The following is a 12,177-nucleotide window of genomic DNA, read 5'->3' on the forward strand; positions in this document are numbered from 1 at the left end:
TGAAGGAGCCTTCAGAGCTTCGGAAGGATGCAGCCAAAACTAGGGCACAGCCAGTTCTAGATCCATTCACTGGTTGGTTTATTTGTGAATCTTCATGGAGCGCTTGTGTGTTCCAGGCCTGTGCTGGGCGCAGCAAGTTTCAGGATCAGGCACAGGGTGTCCTGAGGCTTCCACCTATGGAGCTGCTGCCTAGAGTCCTGGCGGGAGGAGGGCTGTGTGGTGTGGACCTGGGTGTCCTTTCCTGGGGTGGCTCTCAGTGAAGGTCTTAATGGCTCCCCCATACACATGTTGCATGCACTTATGCACACATACACATGCACACACACATGCGTGTACCTAGCTCATGCACACTTAGAAGATTCTCAGAGGGCCGGCCCTGTGGCTTGGTGGTTAAGTGCGCGCGCTGCGATGCTGGTGGCCCGGGTTCGGATCCCGGGTGCGCATCGAGGCACCACTTCTCCGTTCATCCTGAGGCCGAGTCCCGCATACAGCAACTAGAAGGATGTGCAGCTACGACATACAACTATCCACTGGGGCTTTGGGGGGAAAAAATAAAATATAAAAAAAAAAAAAAAAAAAAAAAAAAAAGAAGATTCTCAGAGCCAAGTGGTGGTCCAGGAAGGCTCTTTGAGTGTTCCTACTGGGCAGCAAGGATGTGCTGCAAGCCCCAGGAACACAGAAAGCAGAAGCAGGTGGGACATGGGGATTGGGCCCGCTTCCCCAGCTTATGCCCAGGCAGCAAGGCTCAGGGCAAGAGGGCAGTTGCCTGAGACGGTGGGGCTCATTGGGTAGGCCTAGCTCTAGGGCCCTGTCCCCCAACTCCTGGGCCTGGGCACTTCCTGCTTGGCCTGCCGTCTGTACCATGAAGTGCTTCCCTCCCACCAGGCCAGGGAAATGGAAAGGGACATCAGGGTTGGGAGCACAGAGGGGCCACACTGGGGGTCCTGATTCCAGTCAGATCCTTCCTGGAACCCAGTGGTTCTCTCCTGGGGGCAGTTTGGGCCCTGGGGAACATGTGATATCTGCAGATAGTTGTGGCTGTCACAACCCAGGGTGGGGAAGTGTTGCTACTGGCATCTGGTTGGGTAGAGGCCAGAAATGCTGCTCAATGCCCTCCAAGGTACAGGATGCTCCCCACCCTGTACCCAACAGAGAATCCCCCAGGCCCAGATGTTGGGTGCTGAGGGCCAGGAGCCTGCCCCTCATCAGTGATCTCCCTGAGAGGTTTGGGAAAGCGGTGACTGAAGGAACAGTGCTCTGCTTCCACACCTGAGGGCTGCCACGGCGGGGTTGTCTCACACTCGCCTGTGGGTTGGGAGACCTAGTGGTGGAATGGGCAGGGCTGTTACATCACCTTCCATGAATGTGGGGCCCCTCCCCACCTGGTGCCTCCCTCGGACTGCAGTGGGGCCCGTGGGTACAGGGCTGGGCAGAGAGAGCACAGCCTCAGCCTGGTGAAGCACAAGTGGGCCGTGGGCATGGCCAACCTCTGGCACAATTGCCTCGCTGGCCGGTGGCCAGGGAACAGGTGGGGTGATTGGCCAGGAAGTCACACAGCAGTTTTCACAGCCTTTGGCATCATCGTCTGTATTAGTTTCCTGGGCAGCTGTAACAAAGGACCCCAGATGGGGGGCTTAAACAACAGGGAGTTGTTTCTCATAGTTCTGGAGCTGGAAGTCTGAGATCAAGGTGTCGGCAGAGTTTGTTTCTCCTGAGGCCTCTCTCCCTAGCTTAGAGACGGCTGCCTTCTCCCTGTGTCTCCCGCTGTGTGTGTCAATGTCCTCCTCTTCTTTTTTTTTTTATATTGAGATATAATTGGCATATAACATTATATTAGTTTCAGGTGTATAACACTCGATATTTCTTTTTTTTTTTTTTTTATTTTATTTATTTTTTCCCCCAAAGCCCCAGTAGATAGTTGTATGTCATAGCTGCACATCCTTCTAGTTGCTGTATGTGGGACACGGCCTCAGCATGGCCGGAGAGGCAGTGCGTCAGTGCGCGCCCAGGATCTGAACCCGGGCCACCAGCAGCAGAGTGTGCGCACTTAACCGCTAAGCCACAGGGCCGGCCCTAACACTCGATATTTCTGTTTGTTGCAAAATGATCACCACAATAAGTCTGGTTAACATCCATCACCACACATAGTTATAAGTTTCTTTTTCTTGTGATGAGAACTTTTAAGATCTACTCTCTTAGCAACAAGTATGCAATACAGTGTTAACTGTAGCCACCGTGCTATTACCTCCCCAGGACTTACTTATTGTATAACTGGAAGTTTGTACCTTTTGACCACCTAATCTCGTCATCTTATAAGGACACCAGTCTTATTGGGTTAGGGCCCACCCTAATGACCTCATTTTAACTTAATTACTTCTGTAAAGACCCTATTTCCAAATACAGTCACATTCTGAGGCACCAGGGGCCACGTTGCACATTATCACAACTAGGATTGGAACCCAGTCTTCCAGCTGCATGGACTCTACCCCCTGCATTGACATCTAGTGATGTCGGCTCTATCTTTTGGGAGCAAAGGCAGCAGAGCCTCACTGACATTTAATAGGGGCATCGACAGGAGGGTGAACCTTGCCATAGCCCACCCGTAAGAGGGTCTCTGCCAACAGAGTCAGAAGAGCAGATTCGAGGGACAAAGGCCCAAGCCCAAGGAACGGGGTTCCCCTTGAGGAAGTGGCAGCAGCTCCAGCTCCACTCCTGTGGCCAGAAGGGAGGGTGTGTGCAGGGAGGCGGTGCTGGTAGGCCCAGTCGGTCCAAGGGTCAAGTGGCAGCAGCAGAGAATCCAGGTGAGGCGAGCACCAGGCAAGGAGTGGGGAGCAGCAGAGGGAGTCCGGGTGGCCGTGTGGTGACCCCCAACACCCCCTCGGCTCAGCCTCTTCCGGAGGTCACAGGCAGAAAGTGTGGAAGGAGGCCTTCTCGGGCCTGCTCAGCTCCAGACTGCCCATTTCCTGGTGTCAAGACCAAGGGTGGCCCTTGGCTTTGCTGGGTGACCCTTCAGAATTTGCAGTGACCACGAGCGAGTGGCTGACATGCCAAGGCTCCCCTGCCTCCCTTTATTTCCCCATGGAGACTTCTCTGGAGGCTTGTCCTCAGGTTGACAAGCAGGGCCACCTCAAGCATCATCTGCCGGGTCTGACTGTTGTCTGTTTCTCCTGCAGAGTGAGCTGGACTTGGAAAAGGGCCTGGAGATGAGGAAATGGGTCCTGTCTGGAATCCTGGCTAGCGAGGAGACTTACCTGAGCCACCTGGAGGCGCTGCTGCTGGTGAGGAGGGTGTAGGGGGCTGAGCGAGAAGGAGTAGGGGCACAGAGAACTCTCTGCTCACACGTCCCAGGTCATCCGTCGGAGCCTGGGGGCAGCCCACCCTCTCCCGGAGTCATTGAGATACCTGTGGGGGGGTCAGAATATTCCACCTCTGTAGAAGCTGGACCTCTTCTAGGGGTGGTGGGTACCAGAGTAAGACAGGTGCCAAACCCAGCTGGCTTTAATTTTTTATTTTTAATGGAATTTAAAAATAAAAGCACGTGGGGCTGGCCCTGTGGTGTAGTGGTTAACTTCGACGTGTTCCGCTTTGGCAGCCCAGGTTCACGGGTTTGGTTCCGAGGCGCGGACCTATACCACTTGTCAGCCACGCTGTGGTGGTGACCCACATATAAAGTAGAGGAAGACTGGCACAGATGTTAGCTCAGGGCTAATCTTCCTCAGAAAAAAATAAAAACTAAAAAAATAAAATCACATATGTCACATAATCATGATTTTCTGTGGTCATACCATGCGCCTGACAAATGGTGAGCCCTCTCATCTATGCCGCCTCACTTGTGCCACCTCACCTGTCACCTGTTCCCTCTTCCAGCCCATGAAGCCTTTGAAGGCTGCTGCTACCACCTCTCAGCCAGTGCTGACGAGCCAGCAGATCGAGACCATCTTCTTCAAAGTGCCTGAGCTCTACGAGATCCACAAGGAGTTCTACGACGGGCTCTTGCCCCGCGTGCAGCAGTGGAGCCACCAGCAGCGAGTGGGCGACCTCTTCCAGAAGCTGGTGAGTTGGCGCAGGTGCACGGCAGCCGCCCAAGAGCTCGTGGCTGGGCAGGGGTCAGGCCTCTCCTTCGACCTGCAGGGGTGTACCGTCCAGGGCTCTCAGGACACCGAGATAACAGTGGCAAGTAAGAGTCTGGGGTATGTCTCACTACCTCAGATGCCAGAGGGCAGGTTGCTAGAGGGAGGCTCTTCCGCAACACCCACACTGGACCCTGGCACGAGGCCCACCCCTGTGTACATCGCTGGGTCTGCTCAAGGCTCCCAGTCTCCAGACTGGTCCAGCTGCCCCTTGAGGACCTCTTTGGACCAAAAAGATGCTGCTGCCCAGGAGACCAGGACTCGGACATGGGGCAAAGGAGACTGGGTGGGGATCAGGGGGATCCTGGAGGGGCAAGTGCAAGTGGGAACCTAGCGGAGGTTTATTATACTTTATTTCATTTTTGCAGTTATCTCAATTAAAGGCTCTTGAATCACTTGGAGAATTTTTTTTTTTTAATTGGGCAGCAGGGGAGACTTGGTCAATAAAAAGCAAGGTAGTGGGAAAGAAAAGTGCTCCCAGTTCTCAAAGGAGGGCCCTGGCAGAGAGCCGTGGTGAAAATGGGCCATCCAGGTGGCCCTCGGCTCCTACCAGCAGCTGTTTTCAGAACAGCTGTTTAATGCTGGAGATTTTGACAGCGACACCTTGCAGGAATCAGGACTAGTCCTTGTGGACAAGCTGGAGAAACGCAAGAGGGGTTGGCTTGTAACTGGGGAGCGAGGACCGAGGGACATCGCCTTGCGATGTGAGGGGGTCTGGTTCCCGAGTAGCAGGGCTCAGCTCTGATCAGGGGCACAAGAGGGCCCGGGCTGCCCATCTCGCCTGAACAGAGGCAGCCTTCTAAGGCAGGTCCCATCTTCACCACCGTGCAGCTGAGGAGACTGAGGAATGGTGGGTCACTTGCCTGGACACTAACCCTGGTTTGTCTGTCTCCAAGAAGAGTGCTTTCCCCTGCCTTCAAGAGCCGTAAGACTGAAAGGCAGGTTGTGGTGGATGAAAGAAGGATTTCTGAAAGGGCTTGATGGGCCAAAACTGCCAGGAAACCGTTCGGCAGAGGTGGCCATGGGTCTGGGTTCGGGTCCCAGAGGCGGAGCCCCCTCACAGGACAGGAGAGGCCCGCTGTGAAGGTAGGTCAGGGGCCTCGCGGGCCTTTGCTGACCACAGGGCCCAAGAGGAGCCAAGAATGTGGCTTTTAAAAAGTCAACAGGATCAGTACAGTCTGGTGATCAGACGGAGGGTTGGCAGGCCGGGCCACACCGGGACAGGGGATGCATTCGGGGTGCACACTTAACCAAGATGTGGATAAGGTGGACCTTGTCCAAAAGGAGGAAACAGTTAAGGGACCTGGAATGAAGGAGAAAACTCTCAGGTGGGAGCTGCCAGATCAACATTTGTATTCCAACATGAGAGGTTTATGTGTAAAAAGGAGTCCCCTGCTCTTTGTGGGTCTAAAGAGGGAAGCCAGTCAGTCTCTTTAGATGGAGGCTGTGGGAGATCAGGATAGAAGAGCCTGGCAGCTATCGGCGCTGCTCAGCAAGGAGGTCACCCCCAATGCTGGGAGCCCCCGTCCTGGGAGAGTTGCTTGAAGGCTCGTGCCAGGCAGGCTTGTGTGACGGGGATTCCGCCTCTGAGGTCCGCTCATCCTGATTCCAGGGTTACCTGGTCGTCTTGTGCACGTGCACTTTCCCTGGAGTGTTCTCCCTCCCAGGGGAAACCAGTCTTCCAGGGGCAGGAGTAGCCCAAGGTCACCAGGCCCCTCTAAGTGCGCAGAGCATGGCAGTTACTGAAAAGCAGGGCCCCCAGCCCTCCAGGCCGCCCAGACATCCAGCTGGCCCTGACCAGGCCAGCTGGCCTCACCTTGGCTCTCACTTGGGCTCAAGCATTCCGTTCCAAGGCATGGCTTTCCTGTTGGTGGTCCCCGCCCTCCACGGCCCTGGGCTGCAGACACACTGGAGCAGAGATGCAAGGAACACATGAGGCGCCTGTTTTGTTGATTCTCGCTCCCTGGGACCCCTTTCCCTGTGGCCAGAGAGCAGGAGGCTGTATTTTGATGCAGGTGCTCCCATCTTTGAAGAATCATGTTGTGGGAAGAAACTGCAACCGGCTCTCTTCCCCGAATAACGTTCCAAAATTACTTGGAAACTTTAAAAAAAAATTTTCATAGTCTGATGAACACTGGAATTTGGAAAGTTTCCTTTGGTTTCCCTGGTGTCCTGGAGCTACCTTTGTGCGTCAGATGTTGTAGCAGAAAGACTGGATAGGGAGGTGGGGCCACGTGTCAGGCCCCAGGAACCTCGTGTTGAGTGTTCACATGTGTGCCACCCGGGCTGGGTGCTGGGGTCTCCGCAATGACAGACAGACACGTCCCTGCTCTGTCCCTTTCAGATCAACATGGCAGGGTTGGCCCAGCATTGCTGTCAGGCTTCCCAACTGGGAGAATCTTAAGACCAAAGGGCCCACGATGCCCTCCCCCAGCCATGGCGCTTCTGCCTCTCAGGAACTCGGGAGCCACACCTGGTAGCTGGAAAGCCGGGTCTGGACTGTGCCTGTCCCCTTCCTATGGGGCTGCACGGGTTAACTGCCACCCATCAGGGTTTTGTTTCTGGCTGAAATTTTATCGGCTCAGTTTTTTGTTTTTCTAATTATTTCAAACTTCCAGAAGAGTTGTAAAAGTAGTACAAAGACCTCCTATGTGTCAGATAGACTGATTGTAACATTTTGCCACATTTGCTTGATCTTTTTTTCTCTTTTTTGTACATGTGCGTGCACGCGCGCGCGCACACACATACACACACACACACACACACACACACACACACACACTGAATAGTTTGAGAATAAATTGCAGATATCTGCCTTTTTACCCCTAAATACTGCAGTGCGTATTTGCTAGGAACAAGGACGTGCTCTTCCATAGCCCACAGTACAATTATCAACTTGAGGTAATTTCACATTGATGTGATACTGTTACTTAACATGCAGTCCATAAGCAGATTTCTCCCAGGTCTCCCTCGCGTGCTTTATGACCATTTTCATTCTCGGGTTGAGGATCCAGTCCAGGTCACGCGATGAACTTGGTTGTCGTGTCTCTTTAGTTCTCTTCGGTCTATACCGGTTCCTTGGCCTTTGCTTGTCTTCTGTGACATTTTTTTGAAGGGTACCGGCTGGTTTGGGTCTGTCTGCTGTTTTGTCAGGAATAGATTCGGGTTCTGTGTTTCTGGTGGAAAAAACCACCCCAGCAGTGGTGCTGTGTCCTTCTCCATGCCTCGTATTAGGAGGCACATGATCTCTGTCCCATTATCGGTGCAGTTCAGTTTTCAGTTTGCTGAAAATGTGGGAATGAATTGCTTGGAACTTCTCAAAGGCACACGGAAGACGCAAACTCCTTGAGGAAAAGAAGTAGGAGAAGAATTAACGAAAGCGGTTTTGTGTGAGTTTGCTAGGGCTGCCAGTCTGGGGGCTGAAACAACAGAAATCCATTTCCTCACGGTTCTGGAGGCTGGAAGTCTGAGATCAAGGTGTGGGCAGGATTGGTTTCTCCTGAGGCCTCTCTCCTTGGTGTGTAGACGACTGTCATGTCCCTGTGTCCTCACATGGTTGTCCCTCCTTGTCTGTGTCCTAATCTCCTCTTACAAGGACATCAGTCATGTTGGATTAAGACCCACCCTAATAACCTCATTTTTAACCTAATCACCTCTTTAGGCCCCATCTCCAAATACCATCACATCATGAGGTGCTGGGGGTTAGGGCTTCAACATAGGGATTTTGAGGGGATGCGGTTCAGTAGTAACATGCCCTCAGGGCTCAGCTCAGCTGCCACCTCTTTGGAGAGGCTGTCCTGCCCACATCATCTAAAGTAGCCCCCCCCACCCCCGCTCTCACCCCTGCTCTGCTCTCAGCCATCCGCTGTGTTGCATGTTTGTTTACTTATTTATCGTGTGTCTCTCCTGCAGGCCACTCACAGTGTTGGAGTGATTCACAGCTGTGGTGACAGTGCTTAAAGCAGGGCCTTCGTTTTGGTGGGAAAAGCTCAGTGACCAGCGGAGGAGGGAGGGAAGGAAGTGCCCTGGGGCTGACCGTTTGATGAAGAACCTGGTGGGTGGTTGGGGATGCAGTGACTCATTCGGGGTGATCAGTGCAGTAGGGGCCAGGCGGGGCCTCCCGTAGCTGCTGCCTTTCCTCCTGCGCCCCCAGGTCCTCTCTGCAGCCCCCACGGGGAACAGGGCCAGAGACCAGATAGTGCCAAGGGTGCCTGGCTCACCCAGCACCTGGGATTGTCATCTGAAGAAACATAAAATTCAATATAAATGCAAATGCCTGTGGAAATAAAATTTAGGTTCGACACAGAACAAACGTCAGGATCAGCAAAAGCCTTAGGCTTCTAGTTCCTGGTCGGCTGCAGTGGGAGGCCGGGCCAGCAGGCCCCGGTGTCCGCCCTTATTTTCCCCAGGCCTGGATTTGCTGGTGCAAGATGAGGGCTGGTTTCCCATGGCTGCCTCTCAAGGTGACCTGGGGCCCAGAGATGGTGGTGGCTGCACACACCCCGCCCCGGAAGTTGTCACTCAACTGAGTGTCTGAGCAGGAGGCTAAGTGAGGAGACCCCTATTAATGCCTTTGGTTTGACAAAGGACAAACAGAATGCCTCTCGCCTTGCAGCTGGCAGCCAGGGGTCACCCACCTGCCAGGTGCAGTTTGACACACCTCGGCCCTCTCACCAGTTCTGGGCTGGGCTCACGTCTGGGCAGCAGGAGCCTCTCTTCTCCAAGAGCTGCTGGACTGTGTGGTTCTTACGTGTCTGAAGAGATGGGACATGAGCAGGGCCCCATGGAGGGGGAGTGACCTCCTTCTTCACTGTGGTCTCCTGCAGCCAGAACGAGAAGGTGCCATTCCATGCCACCTGCATAGAGACACTTGTCCACGTTCACTGACAACCTTGAACTTTAGCTGCTGCTGGTGGCACAGTTTAAACAGGTGGGGTGGGAGGAATAAGCAGCTGTGGAAGGGAACCGTTACCTGCCTGGGGCTGTGAGTCACTTCTCAACATATCTGGGAGAGGGAAGCGTGCTCAGTGCGTGGGGAGGGGAAGCAGGTGGGAGGCAACAGCGCAGAAGAGCTGAGGTTCCTGCAGCTCTACACTGGCTGCTGCATCTGGGGTTTTACCAGAGCTCTGCACAGAGTCCCATTTCTCAGAAAGATGGAGAGCAACGGCAACTGTCCCGCACCTGTCCCACACCTGTCCCACACACTCTTCCTTCTTCCCTGCAGGCCAGCCAGCTGGGTGTGTACCGGGCCTTTGTGGACAACTACGGAGTTGCCATGGAAACGGCTGAGAAGTGCTGTCAGGCCAACGCTCAGTTTGCAGAAATCTCTGAGGTACGCATGATGCTGTTGACAGGTGCATCCTTCTACCTCCCACAGGTGGGCTGTGGGCTGGTCGTTGGTACACTGTGACCTGGGAGAACAAGATGCACCAAACTGAGGTCTGGTCATAAACCTCAGCTCTGTTTCCAGAAGCCTCTGGGTTGGCTCTGTGAGCCCTGTGCAGGGGACACTGCTGTGAGCAGACAGAAGGAGCAGCCCAAGAGCACCCTGCCTCACAAAGGGCCAGGGCCTGATTCTGGGGCTCGGCCAGGTCCCCTGGACAGATGCTCTCTTGCAGCGTCTGTGTGCAGTGGGGAGTGTCGTAGTTCCCCCCCTCCCCGCCCCCGTTAACAGAGGTCTCAACACAGGAGTCCTGAGGCTGACTTTGCACCTTGTCGCTGGAGAGCAGGTGGGGAGGCGTCATGCCCTATTCCTCTGGCCTACCAGCCACCTTGAGAGCTGGGGCAGCTGAGCAGCTGGCACAGGGGAGCGGGGCTGGTGTTGCTGCGCTCTGTAGACCCACATGGGAGGAGAGCTCCAGGCTGGTACCACACCAGGCCCTGGAGGACCAAAACCTCAAGCTCTGGAGTGTTAGCATGAGGGGCTTCGAAAGAGCCCCTCAGATACAGAGAGGACAAGTGGGCCGTCGGGGCGCTGGTGGCCGTGCTGGGGACGGAAGCCGCAGCACCCTCCCCAGGCTCCAGACGGGGGTTCTCCCTGCCCTTCCACATCTTGTTTCTGCCCCCATGGCGGTTGGGTGACATTTTCCTCTTTCTGGGCCTGTAGTCCCTTTTGATGTCTCTGACTCCTCAGAGCTCTGACTTGCCTTCCTTCCTCCACCAGACAAGGATTCTGGGTGGAAAACCTCGTGTAAGAAATCAGCATTAGGAAGAGAAATGAAACTAGAAATAGGGAGAGTTGGGTCCCTCTTGCTGGGAGATAGTCACAGCCAAACTGTCCTACCTGGCTCTGTTCTGGGGCTTTGTGCCGTTTTATAATTTATTACAGGAGGTGGGGTGTGGTGGGTCCTGGCGCTGATTGTCTCCCGTGGTGATAACATGTGCCTCACTGTTCCTCCAGAGCCCATGGGGCGCCCCACTGCCTGCCTGGTGCTCCTGGGAACGGGCTACACGCACCCACGGCTCCAGGCTGGCTCCTGACTTCCCTCCCTGCCCTGGTTTGCCTGGAGCATTCAGTCCATTCCTTTCTTTAGCTCATTCAGTTAGCAAACCCCCACACCCCTAACAGCTGGAATGTTGGCACAGAATCCTGAGTGACCTTGACAAATTAGAGACCTCATCCTTTAAGAGCATGGTTAAATGGGGCCAAGTTCAAGTCTACCTGGACAGGTTTCTACAGAGGAGGGAAGAAGCAATGGTGGGACGCCACTCAGGGGTCACACGGTCCCACCGACCATGCCCAAGTGGGAATCTGAGCCGAGCCCGGGATGCAGGGAGTGGGATGGCGTCTGGGGCCAGCCAGAAGCCAGCCTTCTGTGAAGCTTGCACCGTCAGGTGGCATCCACTTTGATTCTCCATCCATGTTTCAAAAAAGACTCAGAGAAATTGGAGCCACCTAGACAGAGCAAAAAGAAGCCAGAGGAAACAGAAGCAGCAGGCCATGTAAAGGTGTTGGGGGTTGCATTCTGGGGCATCAGAGCTCAGATGTGGGGGCTGGATGATTGCCTCCAAGGACAGGGAGTGGTGGAGCAGTGGTCCTTCGTCTCCTCCCGGGACCAGTCCTGAGCAATGGGTGTGTGGCTGCGTCCTGTTAGACCGGAGTTGCCCAAGCTGGGCTCTGTGGAATACTGGCTCCCAGCTGATAGATAATAGGAATTTTGGGAAAAGGGCTTCTGGAGTCGAGTCAAGTTTGGGAAATGTCAAGTTAAACCAAATTTGTAAGTTTCCTTGAGGTAGGACGTCCCTGAGCTCCGAGATGCTCGCGTGCATTGCGCTGTCCAGGGGCACGTGGCTGCTTCCCAGGCTCATGTGACCACGGCACCTGATTTTTGCAGTCTCTTGTTTAGCTCCCACACCTCCTCACACTCCGTCACACCCTTTGGGAACTGCTGGTGCAGACGTGTGGAGGAATAATCACCGTGCATGAGGGGTGTTGAACTCTCAGGAAAGGTACCAAAGTGCACTGTGGAGTTTGGCCCCAGTGAGCTTAAAACAGCGTCATTTTCAGTCTTGAGAGGTTTCCTGCAGCACAAGAGGTTGGGGAAGCAAACTCCAAGCCCTTTCCCGTCCCTGTGTTGTTCTTTTGTTCAGAAGCCTGAGATTAACCTCAGCTTCTTTCCAGAGACGATTTCGGGCACACAGGGATCTTTTATCCTCATTTCTCTTGGTTACCTTGGACCAAATCAGTGATGCCTTCGACGCAGTTGTGTCGAAACACGATGTGCCCACTGAAAAATTCTGCTGTCCTCAGGACTCTTAGCGCCTCATACGTTAGCAAGTATGTTTGCAAAGTCAGGAGAGGGTGGGGTGGAGGTGGAATCCGGTGTGAGTCTCAGTGGTGGTGCGCCCCCTGCCCCAGCCGTCTCCAAAGGCAAGTGCTCTTCCGACCCACCAGCCTCCTGCGCGCTAGTTAACTGCGCCGAGAAAGTGGTTCTGTGTGCATTTACGAAGGGCCCTGTGGTTTGCCTCAGTTTGCAGGATTCTCTGTGTCAGAAACTCTCAACCAGGGGTGATTTTGTCCCCAAGAGACACTTAGAAATGCCTGGGG

The 12,177-nt window shown here is 54.3% G+C and overlaps 1 protein-coding gene across 2 annotated transcripts in view; it reads left to right on the forward strand.

The window, feature by feature from the left end:
* BCR (BCR activator of RhoGEF and GTPase) overlaps window positions 1-12,177 on the forward strand; it is a 138,838-nt gene that overhangs the window by 80,339 nt on the left and 46,322 nt on the right. For both annotated transcript variants that reach the window (XM_087423842.1, XM_004443110.3), the window contains exons 3-5: window positions 3,174-3,278; window positions 3,868-4,053; window positions 9,355-9,462. In XM_087423842.1, the coding sequence (XP_087279968.1) occupies window positions 3,174-3,278; window positions 3,868-4,053; window positions 9,355-9,462 (399 nt within the window). The remainder of the gene's footprint in view (window positions 1-3,173; window positions 3,279-3,867; window positions 4,054-9,354; window positions 9,463-12,177) is intronic.

The sequence above is a fragment of the Ceratotherium simum genome, chromosome 35 (genome assembly GCF_057802395.1).
Source record: "Ceratotherium simum simum isolate JZ-2026a chromosome 35, ASM5780239v1, whole genome shotgun sequence".
Lineage (NCBI taxonomy): Eukaryota > Metazoa > Chordata > Mammalia > Perissodactyla > Rhinocerotidae > Ceratotherium > Ceratotherium simum.